The sequence below is a fragment of the Catharus ustulatus genome, chromosome 9 (genome assembly GCF_009819885.2).
Source record: "Catharus ustulatus isolate bCatUst1 chromosome 9, bCatUst1.pri.v2, whole genome shotgun sequence".
NCBI classification, from domain to species: Eukaryota; Metazoa; Chordata; class Aves; order Passeriformes; family Turdidae; genus Catharus; species Catharus ustulatus.
Window position 1 is genome coordinate 31,413,162 of NC_046229.1, and position 21,004 is coordinate 31,434,165.

The 21,004-nt window shown below is 42.6% G+C and overlaps 1 protein-coding gene across 1 annotated transcript in view; it reads right to left on the reverse strand.

The window, feature by feature from the left end:
• The window catches only part of XPR1 (xenotropic and polytropic retrovirus receptor 1), a 109,734-nt gene that overhangs the window by 23,431 nt on the left and 65,299 nt on the right, over nucleotides 1–21,004 (reverse strand). Inside the window, exons 3-9 of the mRNA XM_033067040.1 lie at nucleotides 17,448–17,549; nucleotides 11,182–11,405; nucleotides 7,496–7,645; nucleotides 6,895–6,978; nucleotides 6,329–6,410; nucleotides 3,337–3,524; nucleotides 2,931–3,110 (exon numbers count right to left, since the gene is read on the reverse strand). Of these exons, the coding sequence (XP_032922931.1) occupies nucleotides 2,931–3,110; nucleotides 3,337–3,524; nucleotides 6,329–6,410; nucleotides 6,895–6,978; nucleotides 7,496–7,645; nucleotides 11,182–11,405; nucleotides 17,448–17,549 (1,010 nt within the window). The remainder of the gene's footprint in view (nucleotides 1–2,930; nucleotides 3,111–3,336; nucleotides 3,525–6,328; nucleotides 6,411–6,894; nucleotides 6,979–7,495; nucleotides 7,646–11,181; nucleotides 11,406–17,447; nucleotides 17,550–21,004) is intronic.

Genomic DNA, 21,004 nt, shown 5'->3' on the forward strand with positions numbered 1-21,004 from the left:
AGGAGATTAACAGTTAGTGGCATGAAGCAGATATGGATCTTGACCCAGAATGCTCCATGCTCATGTTGGATGGCACCTATTCCCAAGAGTCAAACAAGGCCAGCCTTTAGGGAGGGCTGTCTTCGAAGATGCCCAGCTGCAGAACAGCTTCTGCAGAGGTCAAAGACAACACACCAGCCTTCCCTTGCAAAAGCTTTTTCATCCCTTTTTCCAACACTCCCTGATACTATCTTTATCTGTTTCATCGTAGACCATTGTTTTGTCCATGAACAAAGACTAGCTAAGCAAATGAAATGTGAAAACAGCTTTACAGACAGACCTCCCTGAAAAAAAAAAACCAAACCAGAAAACGAGAAATAATATTTTTGTTATTTAATTTAAGGAGAGGTACTTCAGCACTGCCAGGTAACAACACAAAACTTTTAAGACAGTAGAAGTTGTCCACCTACAGGTTACAGCTGAGGAGGAGTCAACAGATAGATCCACGACATATCTGGCACTGGCATCTGAGTCAACCTTCCTTCAGAAGCTGAGCTGCCATCTGAACCCTCCCAATGCCATGTGCCAGGCACTGTGGCTTCTGCCTGCTCCCCAGGCACAGCTGGAACAGCAGCCCCGATTCCAGGGGGTGCTGGCAGTGGAGGTACCACAGCTGAGAAGTGTCTGCAACATCCTCCAGATCAGGACAAAGTCATAAAACACCAGAAGCTGGAGCTGCACCTCAATTTCAATAACCAGTTGCAATTTTCTATCAGCTATTCCCCAGCCTGAGCACAGACTTCCTGGTGCTGATCCCTGCACTTTTAATTCATGCTGAGATGCCAGATATCTGAGCTGAGCTGAACACTTCCTAGCTTTTCACCTCTCACAGCCAGGCTGCCTGCTCTCCTGTGGACATCCAGCTCCTGCAGAGAGCGTGGGCACGGGGACATTCCCTGCGCTCAGATCCGATTCCTCCCGGCAAGCTGCTCTCCCCAGCCCACACAAGGGCACTCAGGGGCTTCTCCTCTGGCAGCAACGGCACAAAGAATGCTCACCTAAGCACACAGGCAAGAAAGAAGAGCCCAGCAGGGGAATTAGACTTTACTACATGCTAAATAACTTTTCATTCAGAGGAAGATCAATTCTGATGCCAACTGCCATCCCTCAGGGATTAGCACAAGAGATCCCACCCTCAACAAGCAGTTGATGTTGATCACAGGTGGAGGCAGCAAGCCTCCCAGATCCATGAGGAAATGCTACAGCACACTCAAGCATGCCCCTGATTTGGTTCCAGAAAAATTGAAAGTGTCAGTTATACTCTGCTACAACTGATATGTCAGATTTTATTTTGGCTGGAAATGAAACATATGAAGCAAGTGAAGAAAATTGCTCACCAGACAATTTTGTGTGAACAGCACAGTTCTAAGGTTTGGTGGAAAGTGTTTACAAGGGCATTTAGTGACAGGACAAGGGGGAATGGATTAAAACTGACAGAGCGTAGGTTTAGATTAGATATTAGAAATAAATTCTTCCCTATGAGGATGGTGAGGCCCTGAGCCAGGTTGCCCAGAGAAGCTGTGGCTGCCCCATCCCTGGGAGTGTCCAAGGCCAGGTTGGATGGGGCTCAGAGCAATCCAGGATCATGGAAAATGTCCCTGTCTGTGGCAGAGGGGTTGGAACTCAATGATCTTTAAGGTCCCTTCCAACTCAGGCCATTCCATGATCCTACAACTCCATCTCAGACTGCAGCATAGTCTGGAGATCACTGGGACAGGGCAGGAGCTGCAAACAGCCTAACAGCTCTGTGGAGACTGAGAATCTCACTCTGGCAAGATATTAAGGTAAATTAGCACAGATATTGCTCATGTGGTTAAAGCACATCCAGTGCTTCCCCTCACACCAGGGGACAGCAGTCAGACTAATGAGGCTTGGGACTAAAGATACCTCTGTGAGGGATGGCTGAGTATTGGAAGGCACAAAGGAAGAAGCTGGGATAGCAGCAAGCCAGCAAATCAAATAACAGAGGTGAGCACACAGAAGTTAACTCACTGTGTGTGTACCTGCACGCACATCCTCAAAGCATGATGCTGTGTCTCATCTTTGCCGTGTTCCAGATAAAGTTAATTGTTTCAATTGGCATTAAAATGATTCTATGAAGAAAACCAGCCAGCCAAACCCTCTTCTGCCCAAAGCTCTCAGAGCAGTGCCAGTAAGATGATGGTATCAGGGGAATCAGCTTGATTAAAGCCAATTTAAAAGGGTGCACAGGGTGGGGAAGAGCATATGAAACAGGCATTTGGGAACAAACTCATGAGTCACCCAGGAAGTCTGAAAACTGTTCTTTCAGAGCTCCCACCTGTAACTGGAACACTGAAGCAGCACACATATTTACATTGAATTTACCAGACTTATCTTACAGGAAAAGAAAGAGGTCGGTCTCAAACAAAGAGTTGGTTTAAGAGCACAAACAGAAAAAACCCCACCCATGAACATAATTTTATAGGCAGTAACATTTTCAAAGGTTCCCTCTCCATCACTTAACCCTCTCAACATTGGCACTATCCCAGTTTGGGCTGAGGAGCATCCATGAAGCCTTGCCTTAGAGCACTGCACCTCTGATCAATCTGCTTCACTAGATTAAGGAATAAACAAGCAAAGACATCCAAGTGTTTCCAAACACGCAAAAGTTTGTAAGCAGCTGTCTATAGGAAGGTTAGCAAGTCAACTGGTACAGGAAGCAGATTATGCTTCTGCAAACCCATCCTCAAAAACTATCTGCAGTCAACACCTGGTCAGGTCTGCTTGATAAATCACTGTGGTACCAGCATCCCCCAGCATCCCTTTTTCCTGAGCGTTAGTGACACTTGTATATACACTTCACAGCTACTGCTCAGTCACAGCATTAAAAAAAATAAAAATTGTTTATTTCGAACAGTTTTGACACTTACCAATAGTTTGAGCAGCCAAAAACGGGACTTGTAATACAAGGTTTTGGTAGGGTTGATGAGAAAAAGCAACATGAAGCCATACAAGATGAGTGGGTTCACCTGCATGGGGATGTAGGTGAATTTACCATATATACATGCCAGCAGGCTCAGGCACCACAAAACGCCCAGGAAACCAGCAATCTGCAGGGAAAAAAACAACACAGACACCGAATGAAAACACAGCCCCGAAACCTACAATGTGTTCTCATTAAAAGAAAAGGGAGAGCAGTGCTCAATCCTGTAATCTAATCAGACTTCAGCAACTTCCTCTTCTAATTGTATTAGGAGTCCTTGCCAGGAAACGGCGCAGGATTTATCCTGCTGATCCCCAGCATGGCTCAGCCACTCTAAAATCCCTCCTGTTCACCTCAAAGAGATGTTGATGGGACAAGTTGCTGCGGGGATTGAGCTCGAAGATGAGGACGTGGTTGACTCCAGCCTGTCTCCAGCCATATGTGTTGATACCCAGGAGAAAGAGGAATTCTATCAGGAGAAAGCCACCTCGATAGATTCTCACCAGTGGCCACACATTTGGTCCATCTATAAAAGCCACACCTGGCAAAGATAAAAAAAAAAAGGAAGGATTTTAGGGACAACAGAGGTCATCTCACAAAGGCTTTATCCTGGTTCTCAGATGTTTGGCTGTACCCTGAGAAAACAGGGTACACGTGTACTCAACTGCACGCTCCAGCAAGTGCAGGACTTTGTGCCTTGCCTGTCAGAGGATTTAGGAGTATTCCAGGGAAAATTCCCTTTCCAGACGCTGTAATCGAGTCATTACCAGCGTCCCTGCCTCACACTACAGGCACAAGGGACAGCACCAGCATAAATCTGACTAGAGGCGCTTAAATATTCTGGTTTAATAGAGATGAAATCCCAACAGACAGATACACAAACACTTCAGCTCCCCACAAAACCAAGAGGAACCATTTACAGCATTTAAAACAATGCTAAACCCGCCTAATCACCCAGCTCAGTACAATGGTAATGCAATACATATTCATGGCCAGCATTACAACACCCAGCCCCACCCAAACAGAAATCCCAGTACGAGGCAGCAGTGCTGGAAAGCCTGTTGCTTCTTTTTCAGGGGTTTGGAAACAAATGTGCTTAATTTCAAACAATGAAGATCCTCATATAGCAGCAGCTTTCTCCAGCATAAACCTCTGTGCAAAGGACCGTCTCCCCATGTCACTAGGCACAGGTTTGATGAGAAAAGCATAAATAAAATACAGTTATTCAATCCTCAGTTTTAGTTTCATTGAGTTTATCACCCACATGCTTTCTAAGAGGGGCAAAAGAAAGAACGTGCACTTTTTACAGAACTGAGGCTGAGCATTTATTTCCACAGACCTGTCTAAATTACAGCCCCAAGTTTTTCAAACTTTTTCTCAGAAAAAGCAAATCCACAGGGAATTTCACGTGTTCAGCATCTAGACTTTATACTACATAACTTACAGAGAAAAAGTTGTGCAAGAAACAATGACTCCAGAACTGCTGCTTTAAACTAAAAATTAAGACTCTTGGATTCAGGCAAAACAGAGTCGGCTTTTGGACAGAAATGACTCACCCCCCAAAAAGGTGAAAGAAATGAGTCTTGCATGCGGAATTGTAAAAAAAGATTTTCAAATTTTTACCTGAAAACCAAGGGAAATTACAAGATGGATAAGGTTGGAAGGAACCACAATGGGTCATCTGGTCAAAACTCCAAACAGGGAAGAATAGCCCCAAAACACTAAGTGAAAATATCCCTGGTAACAAGTCTAACAGCAGCCTCAATCTCAAACAAGAGCAGGACCACAGTAAGGGCATGAGATTTTACATGAAACCTGGCAGGTTTCTGGTTGATAAAGTGAATGCACATTTCTGTGAAATTCCAGCCTCACTCACACACCAGTTTGGCACCTAGGGAAACCCTTACAGAAACAGAATTTGTCCTCTTTAGGGTGACACCCTCCTGGGATCCACTTGTAGCTGTGCAGCCTTCACCAGACCCCAAGTGATGATGAACTCATCTCTGTAAAATGCTGCTGCTGTAGTTTTCAAATCAGGCAATACAGCACTGGGTTACTGGCAGAAGCCATGTTCTGATGCCTTTGCACAGAACACTAAAATCCTATCTTAGCTGATCAAATCACAGAAACAATTTGGCAAAAGCAGCCGAGAGGTTAGCAAAGTATGAGCCAATTAAAACCACCCACTTTGCACTTGCAATCCAGGATTTTGCCCAATATCTGCAGTAATGTTCAGCTATCAGATCACACTTGCTGACACAGCACACCTATTACCCACACTGGGCTAGTAACACCTGCTTTAGAGATATAATCATTTTTATGAATTCCTTCTCACAACTGTGTCACTTTTTCATTCTTAGCACCAAGAGGGAAAGCAAACACAACCGGTTTCAATCATATTTGCATCTCACACAGAGATCAAACATTTAAGTAACAGAAACAATGAATAAAGAACAGTTTCTACACATTAAACAACCCCTTCATGCAGATGGGTCAACTTCATGCCTCTACCACAGGAAGACCAAAGGGGAAGAACTGCAAACAGCTCCTCAAACAGAGGCATTTTATCCCAAGAGATGGCTGGATCCAACTACAGAAACATCCGATTAAAAATTCTTTTAAGTCATAAAAACACAGACATGGGCTTTCCCTAATGCAAGAGCTAGTAAGTTGATTTGTTAAGCCTTTTTCCTTTGTACTGCTTAAGCAAGTTACAACACTCCAGAAATCACACACACAATTAGTAAAGCCGCTTGTGATTAAGCTCTGTGTCTGGATCTGCAGCTCTTACTCTAATCAGGGGCCGAACTCAAAAGTAACAAAGCAGAATAAAGCCAGGGCCTGAGAGATGCACCCATTAATTGTAGCTTTTAAACAATCTTGCCAACATCTGCCAGTAAGAAAAAGTCAATTAATTCCATTAACAGGCATTGAAATCCTAGGAATTTCCATGTGAAATCCTGATTTCCATCCCAAATAGCATCTGGTCACATGGCTCTGTGTCTGGTGGTCTTTTCTTTAGGGAGTCAATACTATACTCAAGTTCTACCTGTGTCAAGGTGGGCATGGGCTCTGTGTTCCCAGAATGGCAACAAAAATCTGTTTTTACATATAGATGTTGCACCCTCAGAATATCCCTCCAAAAATAAGGAGGAAACCAGAAGAAAAGCATTTTTGTGTTCAAAACTCACATACGCAACATGAGAAAAAACACAACCTGCTGCTGAGCAGAACTTCTAGTTCACACCAATGTGATATGCCTCTGACTTAATCCAGAACATCCAGGTCCAGGCCCTCCCTAAGTGAGGGGAATACACCCAAACTGAGGCATGGCAGGACACCTACCTGAAAGTATGACAGTGACATTCAGTGCAATGAACAACCCGCAGAACAATCCAACCCTGAATGTAGTCCAGGCTGGTACAGGCTGTGAACAAAGCCATGGTAGAATTAAGGTGAGGTAAAATAAACAGGTTATCAGCACAGTCAGATCAGTTTGCAGAGCAAACTTAAAATCAGAAACACAAGGTCCTGATCCCAACTGCACTCTTGCTCTTTAAGTGAGGCTTTTTTAAAACTGAAAATTCTGTGTAATATTCTTGCCATCTTGAAATAGAGTTTGGGCATCTCAGTGCCCCTTGAAAAATATTACAGACCACACAAACACTAAGAATATGCTTTTATTAGCACAAATTTCCTTTTACCATTTATCTCCTCCCTTCATTACCTTGTCTGCATGCATTAGGAGTAGTAACCTATTTCCAAACCTTCCGGAACTAAAGCAGATTATCTGGCCCAGCCCCATGCATGCTCACATCAATTATTTCCACTGTTCTGTTCAGATGTTGAATCTGATTTGGCACCCTGACAAGTTGGAGGAGCAGCTCCACTCCACAGCCCCCATCTCTCACCTGAGCTGCTCCTAAGGGTGGAACACGCAAACGTTTCATTGCCTTCTGTCTGTCTCCATCTTCCAACTCGTTGGTCACCACTTCCTAAGGAGACAAAGACACACACCACTCAAGTTCAGCTGAATGATGAGCATGTGGTAAAACCAAAACTAAAGGTTGGCTTCCATGTAACAGCTGAGCCCTGGCCCGGTGCTCTTTTAATACAAAGACATGAAAAGCTCACCATGCTGCACCAGAAGTTAAGGCTGCACTAGGCTTTGCCAAGGGAAAAGCTACCAGCTGAAGAGAGCATACCTCTATTTATGTAAGCAGCGTCAGAAGTCAGTGGCATTTCAAAATCAATTAGTAACCATCTTGGTGGTAAATACGAGCTATAGAGAGGGCAGAACACTATGGAAATTACAGTGCCATAGAATAGTTCGGGTTGGAAGATCTTGTTCCAACTCCCTGCCATGGGTAGGGGCACTTTCCACAAGAACAGGTTTGCTCAGAGCTCCACCCAACCCAGGCCTGAACACTTCCAGAAACCAGCAGTGACCTAAATCCTGTTTTTTTTTTCTGCTAGCTATAAGAGCAGCAATGCCCAGGCCAGCCTCTTCACCTCAGTTTCGGAGATAAGCTGGTTGATCTTCTTGCAGGTGTAGAAGGGAGCCACCTCCACCTCGGCCACCCTCCACTCCGCGCCCCGCGCCGTCTCCAGGTTCTTGTCATGCTTCTTCAGGATCTTGCGGAAGCCGGTGAAGTTCAGGTTCTGCACACAAGGGAAAAAAACTTTTCAACCCCAGCCATCTTCCCAGGAAGAGAAATGGTTCTCTCTCCAGTGCTAGCAAGAATGGAATCGTTAATAAGAATCAAAAATGATTGCATTTATTGTCAGGAGGCTTCTGAGTTCTTACTTCACTATAAGGAATATATAATCCTAGCCAAAAAGAAATAAAAAATGTGGGACTCAAGGGCATAAAAAGAGAGCCACCTAAACCTTTTTATTTCCTGAAAAGCCAGATCACTTCCACCTTCCTCCTTTATGCAAGAAGTGACCTGATGCTACCTTGAAGACAAATAGCCCTTTAAGGGGTTTTCCCTCCTGAAGAATCTGAGCTACTGACTTCTTTAAACTTTACACTGCTTTCAAAATCAAGTTCTCCAGTTAAATTCATTACAGAAGGGAAATCTTTGTATGAAAGTTGTCAGGGCTGCAGATTAAATCCAGACAAGTGCATCCCTACAGCAGCATATTTTTGTCACACAGTATGTTGCACAATGACTGCAAAACCAGCTTAGGCTGGCAGATGTGGGAGCTGTAACTCTCCAGTCTGTAGAGACAAGCACTCAATGCTTAAAACAAGAATCAACTGCTGATTTCCAAGCTATAGATGAGCCCTGATTCAACACTCATGCACAGTACCTAAGACAGGCAAAGCTCATCACACAGCAGCAATTGCTGTGGCATGATGTATTTGCCATCCTGCATTTCATTGTGCAGGAAGTGCCACCTAAAAAACCTAATGTTTCATTCAAGTAACAGCAGAAACAGAGAGAGATCATGGCAAGACTCACTTGTGAAAAAAGCTTAAAGAACAGCTTGTAAAGAAAACCACAGAAAACGCAAAATCCAATGCCCTGGGGAGAGGCACCAACTACGCACTGAAATTATTTTCAATGTAATTATGCTTTGAGTGATTTAATGCCAGACCCTCCCATCCAGGTGGGAAATGAGGCTGGGGAGACAGGAGCAGGAAGCCAAAGCTTTAATGACCTGCCTTATTGCAGACTAGAGACTTTAATTACTTTCTATTGGAAAAGCCAGAATTCCACCCCAAGGAGAGCAGAAATTTCACATGAAAAACTGCAACAAAAGGATGATTTTGGTCAGGGATCTTTCTGTGGCCTGAAATAACATCCCTTCATCTGCCATGGGTACAATCCCAGCCTAAATTTTGGGTGCCCTGGCTGGTTGGGATGTGTTTATACCAGACACCCTAAAACCTCTCCAGGGACATTTCATCCTCCAGCTGCAGAAATTTTGCAACCTCGAAGTGCATGATAAAATCATTGTTGGTCATAGTGATGCTTCTGACAAGGAACACACAGTGATGGGACTGTGTGGAACAGAACAAACATCATTTATGCAGTCTGATATTTTGCTATTCTTGCTGCTTTTATTTGGCAAGGGGCATTCTCCAAGCCTGACCTCCATTTCTGTTGCATTTTGTGAAAAAAAAAAAAAAAACAAAAAAACCAAACCAAAACCCTCCACAAACAACAAACAGTGCAACTTGGGCATTAATACAATGGAACATCAAGTAGAATCAAAGAGTGGATTCAAAAATCTTTGCTCATATACGTTAGGAAATGCACCAGGAAGGTAATTTAATAAAACTGGTTCAGCCTCTCTTATTCACCCAATAAATGCACTATATTAGATACAGAGTAAGTAACTATTATATGCTCAATTTCTCAGCATTTGTTTGTCCTAAAACACAGCATTTCAAATAAACAGATTCTTTTATGTACATACACACTCTAGAATAATACATTGCTGGTAACAATAAATTAATTTTATCAGAAGTTTAATCACTGATAAGTTATACATGTAAGAGTTGCCCTGGAGACTGCTTATAGTTTCATTTGATGTTTGGTTTGTGTAACTCAGGAATGAATGCATTTGTTCAGCCCTAAGAGACTGAGGAATTTGCTTCAGGTGGATTTTCCTTCCTCAGTAACCCGTCAAGGCATCAGTATTTCTTCAAAGCCAATTTGATATCTATAATGCTGCTGTTGATTTCATTCAGTCTGCTACATGAAGGGCTCAGGCACATCTTGTTATTGTTTTTTCTTCCTTCCAAAACTGCAAGAGCTTGAATATTCCTCATTGCTATATTCTAAGCTCAAGAGTGATTAACAAGAGTAGTACTCTGGGATTTAGTTTTATGTCTGTTTTTGTGTTTGTATTCCTTGGTACTCCTCAACTTCAATACCAATTTGAAGGAATTTTTCTCATTCTCTCTCTGGAGTCATGTTGTAGAAATAAGCTCTGCTGCCTCTGCAAAGTGTGAAAGCTATCAAAACCAGATGGGATTTAAATCAATATTTAGTACACTTACAGTGGGTCTGGACTCCTGGTAGCAAAAAGCAAAAATATCAGTGTGCAACCTGCCTTTTCTCACCAAGGAACAGTAGGAAAAGATTTCCCAAAGGAATGACACACATCAGCCCCTACTTAAATTCTCCATCAAGCCTCAGAATTGATTTTTTGTAATTAAAAATAGAGCTGTCTTCTGTTAAAAACGAAAATAAATGTAAGTGAAGAAATCACAGCAGGTGATGCTGCTTGACTCCATTCCTAAAAAGATGCACATAATCCACCTTTCCCAGGAATTTAAACTGGGAACTACCACTAATAGTTAAAGAGCTTTATTAAGAAACTCAGAGTTTCCAGACACATGCTCAAAGATAATATCAGTGTGGGAGAGGTACAAGTAGTCAGAATTTTGGGAGAAAAAGTTCTGTCCATACAGGAGGTGTTCAATTTATTCTGACTGTGAATTTTGTTTAGTAGAATTCTGCAGTAAAGATCTGTCAAAGATCTAAATACAGATGTAGTCAATTTAAGCTCCAACACTCTTATTTAACAAGCTAAAACCCCTCACAGTAACACACTTCAAAGCATTTCAGAGCATTTAACTCCAGAAGAGGTAGCCCAACCAAAACACATTAACAGTTTCAGATTTTTATTTCAAGATTTTTGGAACAAGATCAGCATCTGCAGTATTTATCAGGCCAAAAATCCAAGTACAACTGCAGATTTATTTATTTTCATACCTCAAGGCAACTGAGCCTGTATCCTGCAGAAATCAAAATATGTATTTTTTTTTTTAAATTTATGTTTTTGCAAGAAATTCTGATACAGCAAGGTCACAGCCACTACCATGGTAACGCCAAGAGGAAACAGTACATTGGGATTTCAAGTTTCAGGACAAATATTAGATAAAAGAGCTTCTTCCCCAGCCTGCCCTGCATAGAACAACACAGTACAGAAGGAAGAGGTCCTGCCTGGACAAAGGGGCTGGGGTCAGCCAGCCCAGAAAAGGAAGCAGGAAAAGTCCTTCTGCAGGTCAGCTTAGCACTTCTAGCTCAATCAAAAGCAACCAGGTGCACACTGCTACCTGCCTTTTCTATAGAAGTGTTATGGGGCCCCCTAAAAAAGGAAGACACAGGTGAAAAACCGAGTGAGGTAACTCGAGGGCACGCAAAGCACGGAACCGTGCGCGCCGCTCTCGCGGGTACCTGGTAGTTCTGCAGGAGGATGAGGCTGAGGTAGAGCTCGCTGAAGGCCAGTTTCAGGTCTCTGATGTTCCTGTGCTGGACACGCTCCTCGTGGGACAGGTGGAAGACGGGCTTTCGGCGCCGCTGCAGCGTGGAGGCGCCACTGGCCTCCTTCTGCGCGTCCAAGGTGGATTGCAGCTCCGTGCGCAGGGTCGTGAAGCGGCGCTGCGCCTCCGCGAGCTTCTCTGCGGGCAGGACAGCGACAGTCACCTGCCAGGGTCACACACGGCCCACCCCAACGCCTCAATTTACACTTTTCCAGATTCTGTACTGCATTAGTGTGTGACTCTGAACTCCATACAAAGTGTTACAAGTTCTCCTCCCAGCTCAGGCACACAAAACAATCCTTTTCCAGCCCCAGAACCAAGGACACCACTGCAGCTTCAGCCCCAAAAAGTGCAAACAGCAGGGAATGGAGGAGAGAATCTGGGAGGGTGGGACTGCAGAACCTGGAGCTGGAATTGGACAATTAAACCCAAGATAGAAATGGACCAAAATTTATAAAAGTGTGAGAACACTGCACCAGTTCCTCAGGTAACGTGCCTATGGGTAAAATGCACTGTACTGCACGGCCTTCCCCCATGGGGCATTAAACTCAACAGTTCTGCACATTTCTCTTTTCACAGGATGCAATCACACTGGTTTGAGTTAAAGGCCACCTCATTTCAACCCCCTGCCATTGGCAGGGACATCTCCCACTTGTTCCTTGTCCAACCTGGCCTAGGACACTCTCAAGGATTGGGCAGCCATGGCTTCTCTGGGCAGTGAAACCTGTGCCAGGGTCTCAGTACCCTCACAGGGAAGAATTTCTTCTTCATGTCTAATTCAAACCTGCCCTCTGTCACTGTGAAGCCATTCCCCCTTGTTCTGTCACTCCAAGTCTTTGTCCAAAGTCCCTCTCCAGCTCTCTTGGACCCTTCAGGCACAGCAAAGGGGCTGTAAGGTGTCCTTGGAGCCTGTCTTCTCCAGGTTGAACATCCCCAACTCTCTCAGCCTGGATCTGAGCAGAGGTGCTCCAGCCCTCTGGACCCACTCTAATGGATCCATGTACTTCTTGTACTATGAGCCCTGAACTCCAGATGTGGGCAGAGTAGAGGAAGCTTTCCTCATTAAACCTATGTAGAACACACAAGTTCTCAAGGAAAAAAAAAATATGGTCAAAATCAAGAGGCTGTCCCTTGAGCAGCAGTAGTAGCCAGGAACTGAGACCTTTCCACTTCCATCCCAGCTTGGATTTCTAGAGGATGCTCAGCCCAGTAGCACACAAATACCTGCCCAGCCTGTACCTGGAGACTGCAAACCAGCACAAGGACAGCGGGGCAGGCGTCCCCACACTGGCTGGAGGCAGCAGGCAGGCAGATAGGGTCTCATCCAAATACCAAAGCACTGACCACACGTCTACGCTGAGCACAACAGAAAAGCTGCTCCTCTCTCCCAAATACATCAAGTACACCAGAAGCATTAGAGAAAAATCCTGTTAGACAATATTATGAAACATGACAGTGAGTAAGCAAAGCGTTTTTCAGATCTGTGCACCCACTACTGACTACATGTTTACTATCTTTTCATGTGACAGTAGGGAAATCAAAGAAGACAAACCCCACACTTCAAATGTGACACTGAATTTTGTTACTCAGAGAGCAGCACGGCCCCTCTGCCAAGCTCCCAGCGACAGACAAACACAGTTCTGCTTTGATCAGGAGTTACAACACTGCTGGCTGCTGTACATGAGCCGCTGTAATAATTTATCCCTCTTTTCCTCACTTTAGAAGTACTGCCTCGTTATTTACTGGTTAAAGAGGCCACCAGCCTGCACTTAAATGTCATTTTGATGTGTTTTCAGAACAAGTCTCCCTCCTTTCCTCACACCTCAAGTATGAAGAAGGTGTTCCTTTAAACATGCTGCTTTATGTACTCTCAGAAAATAATATTTTTGGCTAAATAACAATCATTTAAAGCTAAAACCAGCATAGTTAAGACTGTTATCGTTCTCTTTGTTCTGTACAACTGGTTCCTTCCAGGTTTTTTTTTCCCCTGCTAGGTTTCAGTCACAGCTTTGGCATCTCAGTTGATAAGCAGGGTCACAGACCGTGGGTATTGGTGTTGGCCAGGAAGATGCTGACCAGGTTCACAGGGTTGGAGCCACCTCCACCCAGCAGGACACCAGAAACCAGAGTCACAAGATCCCTCTACTATGCAAAGCTCTGCCCCAACAGCCTCCTGGATACCAATATAATTCTCTTCACTAGTATCTTACATAACAATTCAGTGATAATTCTCAATTGCTCCCCACTAAGATGTAAGGTTTCTATTCCTTTTCCTTTGTCTCAGTCAATTCTGCTTAATTTTAAGAACAAAACTACTCTGTAAATAAACTTACAGTGCATAAGGTATTTGCCAGGAGAAGAATGCATTTCCAAACAGAAAATGGGGATTAGTATAGGAAATCAAGTACAGAGGAGCCTGGAACTCTAAATTTCTTGCTTATAAAAAAGGAAGAAGATTTAAAATAGATGAAAGGGCAACTCCTCTCTGACAACTTCCACAGCTGCACAGACTCCAGCAAACCAAGGCAATGCAGCCCACAGTGAGAATTGTCAGCCCACAGCTCACAACCACACAATATGTACCACAAGATCAGACTGCAAAAACAATAATCCCTCCCCCATTTGGGAACTCCCTCAGGAAGAAGGAACAAATATCTGCTCAAATCAAAAGCCTTCATATAAATAAAGCCCACAAGTTCACTCTCTATATTGAAAACATCTATTAAACCATCTGTGGTACACTGAGATTTCTTTTAAATCAAATCAGTAGATATGGAAGAGTTTAAGGTTATATTTTCAATTGAAAGCACTGTTCCATTGTTCCTATGTCCAGAAAAATCCTAACATCCATCAGCCTAATAACACAATATTTAAAGAAAATATGATGCCTTGAAATATTTATGACTACAGCTATCCACAAAAAATACCACTCCTGAGAAACAGTCATCCTGTCACCACCTCCTCTCCTACACTGACTCCAGTTATCCCATCCACAAATCATTTCACCTTATTAAAGGATGATATTTTTTACCATCAAGACTCAGAGCAGAAGCAAAACCTAACAAAACATGCTGCTGCTCTGAAAACCTCCTAGGGAATTGTCCAGGGAAAAAGCAAATTAATTTCTCAGATTGCAGTGTACTCCAAAATCATTGAAAAGTCATATACCACTATCACTAATTTTGCAGTATTCACCACTAATTTAACATTCTGAAAAGTGACTTTAAAAAATACGTTGCTCAAAAGAGTTAAAAGCTTAGAAACTAAAACCACTCTTGTGTTGCAGCATTTTGCATGACCTGATGCCCACAAAGCCCTCAGCTCAAGTGTAACTTCATGGCAAAGACTAATGAGAAATCCAAAACCAATAGCAGCAGACTTTAACAAAAGTCTTTGCCATAAAGTAGTAGATTTGCCCAAAAAATGCAGTCACATCCTGACTAAAAGTCTAAAGAGTTATCACCTCAATTACACAGTTCCAAGTTGGTTTTTTACTTCATTTTCCAAGTTTAAATGAAAGTTCACTAATAAGGATGATGGGAAAAAAGATCATTGTGCTAAAAAAACAGGAAAATTTCCCCCCAAATTCCAGTTTACATAGGCAGGGGTGGGATCAAAGCCTGTTTCACCAGACAAGAGGTGATCAACAGCCTGAACCTCCTGCCAGCTGCCTATTTTAGGCAGCCCCTTTTAGCATTCCTTCCCTTCCCTACTGGTACATATTATGTTCAATATTTTGCTTCCCAATTTAAAGTCAGGGTTTCCTACAAATAACAAAACTATTCCTAAATTAACCACAGAAATGCTGCTGGCTACTGTTTAGCCAAATCCTGACAATGGTGATTTAAAATATAACAAACCTATCATCTAAAAAATCCCAAACACAAACCAAAACTGGCCACAGATAAAACTTTAGCACTTGCATAGGCATTCCTCTGCTGGAACCATCTGAAGATTTTACTGCAAATCTTTTTTCTTTCAGTTGGGGATAGATCTTCTTGAGCATAGTCAAAAAAAAATGGAAATTGTTTATCAGTTTGATTTAGTTAATGGCAGTTGTCCTTTCCACTGAGCTGGGATATAATGAGCTGGGGAATTAAGGCAATGTTTGAAGGGAGCACACAGGGAAGGGCAAAGAAAGGCTTTTGCAGCAGTCACTCAGCTCTGAGTGCTCTGTGGAGGAACTGGGGCTCAGGATCAGGCCATCCCAAGAGGATGAGGTTGGTTGTGTATGGCAATCCTGGGTCATGCTCACTGAGGAGCCTTTATCCTAGGGAAAGATGATGAGGATATGAAGCAGAGATCAACAGAAAACTTGATTTTTCTTGAAAATGAATAATATTTACTGTAGTAAAGACAGGGGTGTAATAAGCTGTGTAATAAACCTATAATAAATAGGATGTGCCAGGTCATAATCCAAGCCAACACATGCCTGGAGTTACAATAGGGTCCAATGTGATGAATTTCTGACATGATCAAGGGTAGGAACCACTGATGGAACATTTCTTGCTGTAGCTCAATGCTAATAACCCTAATAACAGGTTTCCATTCTATGAAAGTCACGTCGCTCTTCTGCAAATAAAAGACTTATTTTAATCTTATCACAGGAGATTTTCAAATTACATGTATTCTCTCCTGGAACTTTTTGAAATGACAGCTAGCTGGCGGAAAAAAAAAACCTACTCTGTGTTATTAATGCCATTTTAAACAATGCTGGAATGGGTGCATACATGTGGGTGCACGTGTGGCAGCAGGTCCTCATTAGGGAAAATTATAATCTGCATTGTGCATCTAAATTGACAGAACTTCCTGCACAGAGTCTAGCTCACAGTACACAGGATCTGATATGGCTCAGAAAGGAAGTTTCTGAGCATAAAAACCTCAGATCTGGGATAGAAACACAAAATCTCCCAGGGAAACAACACAGAGCAGTGCTCTGAGTTAGGTGCGTACAAACTCTGTGCAGAAAAATGCCTATAAAGTGTAAAACCCAGCTGACCTACCTAATAAAAAAATATCAATTTTCCCTAAAAAACTGCCTATTGTCCTGACACTCACTCAGCTCCAGGGAGCTGGGGGAGCAGGCACAGCCAGTCCAAAGATTTACTTCCCTAGATGGAAGCTGAACAGAGGGAAGCTGCAGTGCTCAGCCACTGCATCTGTCATGCTTTCAGCTATCCTCAAGTTCACCACCCAGATCCTGGCTGGTAGCAAAAGAGCCAGCAATAAAGTCATCACCCAATGGTAATGAAAATACTTTGCACAATTCAATTGTGCCTTTGTTACCCGATTAAAATCAGAACTAGAAAAGGTTACCATGTTGTGCTGCAAATCCTGTTTATAGCACTAAGTTAATAAATCAACATGGTAAGAGGAAGCATAGAAGCCAATGCATTGATGTATCTACATTTAAATGCTTTTCTAGTTGAAACCCCATTTTAAACCTCACCAAAAGAGGCTGAAAATCATCTGAAGTGTAATGGCAGGAGGAGCCAGAGCACACCAAGCCTTCTGTAGCAATTTTACAGGGTGAATTTCCAATTAACCCGTTCTAAATATGTTTTCAAAACACAGGATGGGAAGGCAACTTCCTCTGAGAAACAACAAAAACCACTTGATATATGACACCTAGAAATTCCCACTCTTAACATCACAACATTTTTACTCAAAACAAAAATGTCCATGGCAATTGTTGCTGGCCTTTGTAGTCCAGAAAGCTGCAGGGATTTCGGTGAGAGTTCAGTACTTAAAAACTTGTTGCACCCATCAAGATGATCAAGCTACCATACCCAGGCAAACCCACGAGGACTATTCCTGCAGAAGCTCAGGAAACACCAGCTAGGAGGCTCAGCACACCTAAAACATGGCCAGGAGATTGTCAGCATGGATAAGTTGAAAGGTAGTCCCTTCAGTTTTAAGTGTATCTCCATAAAGTTCAGCAGGATACCTCAAAAGTTCAAAGAAATGAAATCACCTGGCATTAATTCTCCCGCCAGCCAAATACCAGGGTTTAGTTCCAGACCTGTGATTAAACCAGAACAGTTTTCCAAACAAACCTGCTCTCTAATTACCTGATGGTAGACCTGCATCACCACTGTGGTTATCCTGAAAGTTTGGGACCTTCAGGCCCTTTTTCTGTTGTTGAATTTTCCACAAATATACACAAAATAAGCACCTTACCTGAATAGAAAATGTTGATTTTGGCAAGTTCTTTCTCACAGGTTTGGAAGAATTTCTCTTCAAACGTGGCAAAACATCTTTTCACCGTGTCCTCATCTGTGTCTACAGAACAAAATAGAAAAATAAAGAAGTTGTAACAGAAGAACATAGGTAGGAACAATTTTACAAGTGGCCATGGAAATAGTTCTTTAGGGTAAATCCAGCATCTTTGCCATGCAGAGGAAGAAGAACCAAGTCCAAAGGGCTCCTCAACATATTTGCTTGTAAAAGGAATTGCACCAAGACAGAGGGACACACTGGTCTCAACATAACAGCACCCTGACCAAAGTTCCCATCATCTTTTTTGATCCTTCAAGTGCTATTTCAGATCTCACAACTCCATTTTCCCTTCCAAGACCAAAGCTGACTCTAAGTGTTCACTCCAGTTTAGCAAACACTGTATTCAGAGGGAAGCACCAAGTCTTTAACTGAAGCCTTCACCTGATCTTCCAGGAGGACTCACTGGCTTCAATCACCATTCCCACTTTCTCATCAGGATAACCCTTCAAATACAAACATAGCATCACAGCAAACTAAAATCCATACAGAAATCCATACTGAAAACTGTGTGGATTCTTCCCTCCTGGAAAAATAAAAACTTTTCTCATAAGCAAAGGTGAAAGGAAAAGGCCTAAATTATGGTGATTGTGATCAGAGCCACAACTCTCCTTCACCCCACTGCTCTGGAACAGTTTTAATTATTTTGCAAGAACTACACACAATTCCATAATTAAAGTCAAAACTTGGAGTTAAATCAGCAATTCAGTCACCTTGTTATAAAAAATACAGTGCAGAATCTCGAAGACAGAGTGCGTTTTCTAGTAATTAAGAAATTAGTTTAATGAGTTAAAAAAAAAATCAAGACAGGCTATAATTACCAATTTCAGTACTGTCAAAAACCAAATGTTCCTAATGCTGAAGCAAAGCAGACTCTTCATACCCTCCCATAGTTACAGCCCCTGAATCTTCATGCACTCTCACAGATTGCAAGGGTTAGTGTTAACACAAACAGGAAAATTAGGACTTCATTACGGTCTCAACAACGTTGAGAAATACACCATAGAACCACAGAGTTGCTTTAGGTTGGATTAAGATGAGTGAATCCAATCATTGTCAAGCCTACCACTAAACCATGTCTCCAAGTGACACATCCACATGTTTTTTAACAATTCCAGGGATGCTGGTTCTACCAGATTCAAACAAATGTTGAAATACACGTTATTAAATTGAGAAGACGAATTGACTGCACAGAAGTTTAATTCACTATCAGATACACATATTGGACTGTCATAACCAAGAAATCTTTTTCTTTTGGCACTAATTTCTAGTTAAAACCAACCTCAAGAAAATATTTAAATACAAAACTTCAACACTAGATTTTTCTGATTTTTTTTGTTGAGTTTTGTTTTGGCTCTGATATTAAGCACCACAAATCTACACACACGTCACTACCATTTTTAAGGGATGGTATGGAAATAGTAAAGAACACAACCCAAAACTGCAGTGCAGGGGCAACCTTGGAAGAAGTCTGGCTTCTTTTGGAGTTTGATGACACTTTAAAGAGTAAACAGAGAGAAAAGAATCAGTTCTGCATAGATGTTCTGCCTGGTGTTCACACCTCCATCACCCAAGGGCTTGTAGAGAGGAATTCTTAAGGGCTCCAAACCTGTTCCAAACTACAAGCTTTGGCTCCCAGGGTTCCTTCCTCATCCAATCATTGTACTTGCAGCTCTGTGGCTGCTCTGGAGGATGTGGAGCAAACAAACCCTGGAACGGCAGGGCTTGGGCTCCTCTTTGCTGAAGGAGAACCACAGCAAGCCCCAAGGGGTCATTCCAGCCCTGCTTGAGGGCTCTGGACCAAGGATGAGCAATCCCACTGCACAGAGAGTTCCCACATGGATCCCTGTTCGTGGGCAGCCTGAGCACTGCTCAGGGACATTTCAGGGACAGAAAATAACTCTGCTTCAGGGCTGGTGACTCCCAGCAGCAGAGTCACACCAGTTATAGCATCCCAGCCTGGGGCCCTCCCAGTAAGGCTGATCTGAACTTGCCTCCAAGGCTTCTAAATCCTTGACCTGACAGCAAAGCACAAACAGGGGAGGGCGGTGAAGCAGTGGAAATTACTGTGCAATACTCAAAATGCAGAGATTTTATTCACTAGATGCCTGAAAATCTGGAAATAATATTAATCTCGAGGTGCCAAACCAGAGCTGACTCTTAAGGATGGACCTGAAAGGTAAATTCTTCACCACAAAGACTTCATCCATGTCTAGCAGAAAAGTTTTTCTTGAGGTGCTTTCTGACATGGGGGAACTGTCATTTCCTGCACTTAAAAGTAAGTAATACAGAAATAAAAGCAAACAGGCTCACTGCTTTCCTCCTGTGGAAAACCCAAAACTCTCCTGCCATTGCTTCTTTTTATGTTTCTGTACATTCCCAAAATAACACTAAGAGCAAGCAAGTTTTAAACTTCAGGCACTGGAGCACCAAAGGATTAGAAAAAAAAAAAAAAAAAGACAATCTCTTTAAGCATGGAATATACTTGTTGTCCATAAAGTCATGCATGAATATTTCTGTGCGAGCAAAATAGCACCTTCTAAGATACCAAAAAGCTCAGTAAAGCAACATAGAGTTAAACTAACATAATCAATGCCAAATAACACAATGAGTATCTTGTTTTGTAAACTATTGACCAATTCAAGAAATTACAAATAAGTGTGTGGAACAGTTTGACCATAATCTAAAGTTTAGAAGAGGAAAATGGGCTTTGAACACAAATGGAAGCCCTTCCAAAACCCTTGAGATTAGGAATTCAGGTCTCTATCTCAACCTCAAAACATTGCTGACTCAGAGGAAAGCAAGTTCTACATGAATTGTTCAAAATCCTTCTCCGAATGTCAAATGCCACCTTATAAAAGCTATTTGGCAGACCAGGGTAGATGCCAGACTTAAAAATAAATAAATAAAAGAAAATTTTAAAAAATCAGGAATCTGTGTGAAGAAAAGGTTTCCCTTTGGTCATGGTTCCACTCTATTCAGCCATTGAGCTGCAATAATGAAGTGCTGCCAAGGCTACTGCCTGTATTTATTTATTTCCCCCCCAAGGCTAGGACAGGACAAGGCTGTTTTGCCATGAGAAAATCACAGTGCCAGAGCCCGGCCTTGGGTTCGGGAGCTCCATGACAACAGAGGCTGTTTCTAAAAGGCATCCAGTTATTCCTGCCAAGGAGGGCTGGCCTAACCTTCCTTTTGTTCTTTTTCTATAGCCTCAATACTCCATTTACCCTCAGCTCCATGAATGAGCCTGCCAGGCAGACTGTCTGATCAATACTGCACCTTCCAGACTCATCCTCCTATGGATTCCCTGTCCTGGATAAAACCCAAACAACAAAACACAGGAAGCCTGCAAATCTCTTGTTTTTACTTGCAAAGCCCAAACCAGCAGCAATCTAGATGTACTCCTCCCTGCCACATTTTCAGGTTTGCAGAGAGTCAGACATTGACACACCTAAAATAGA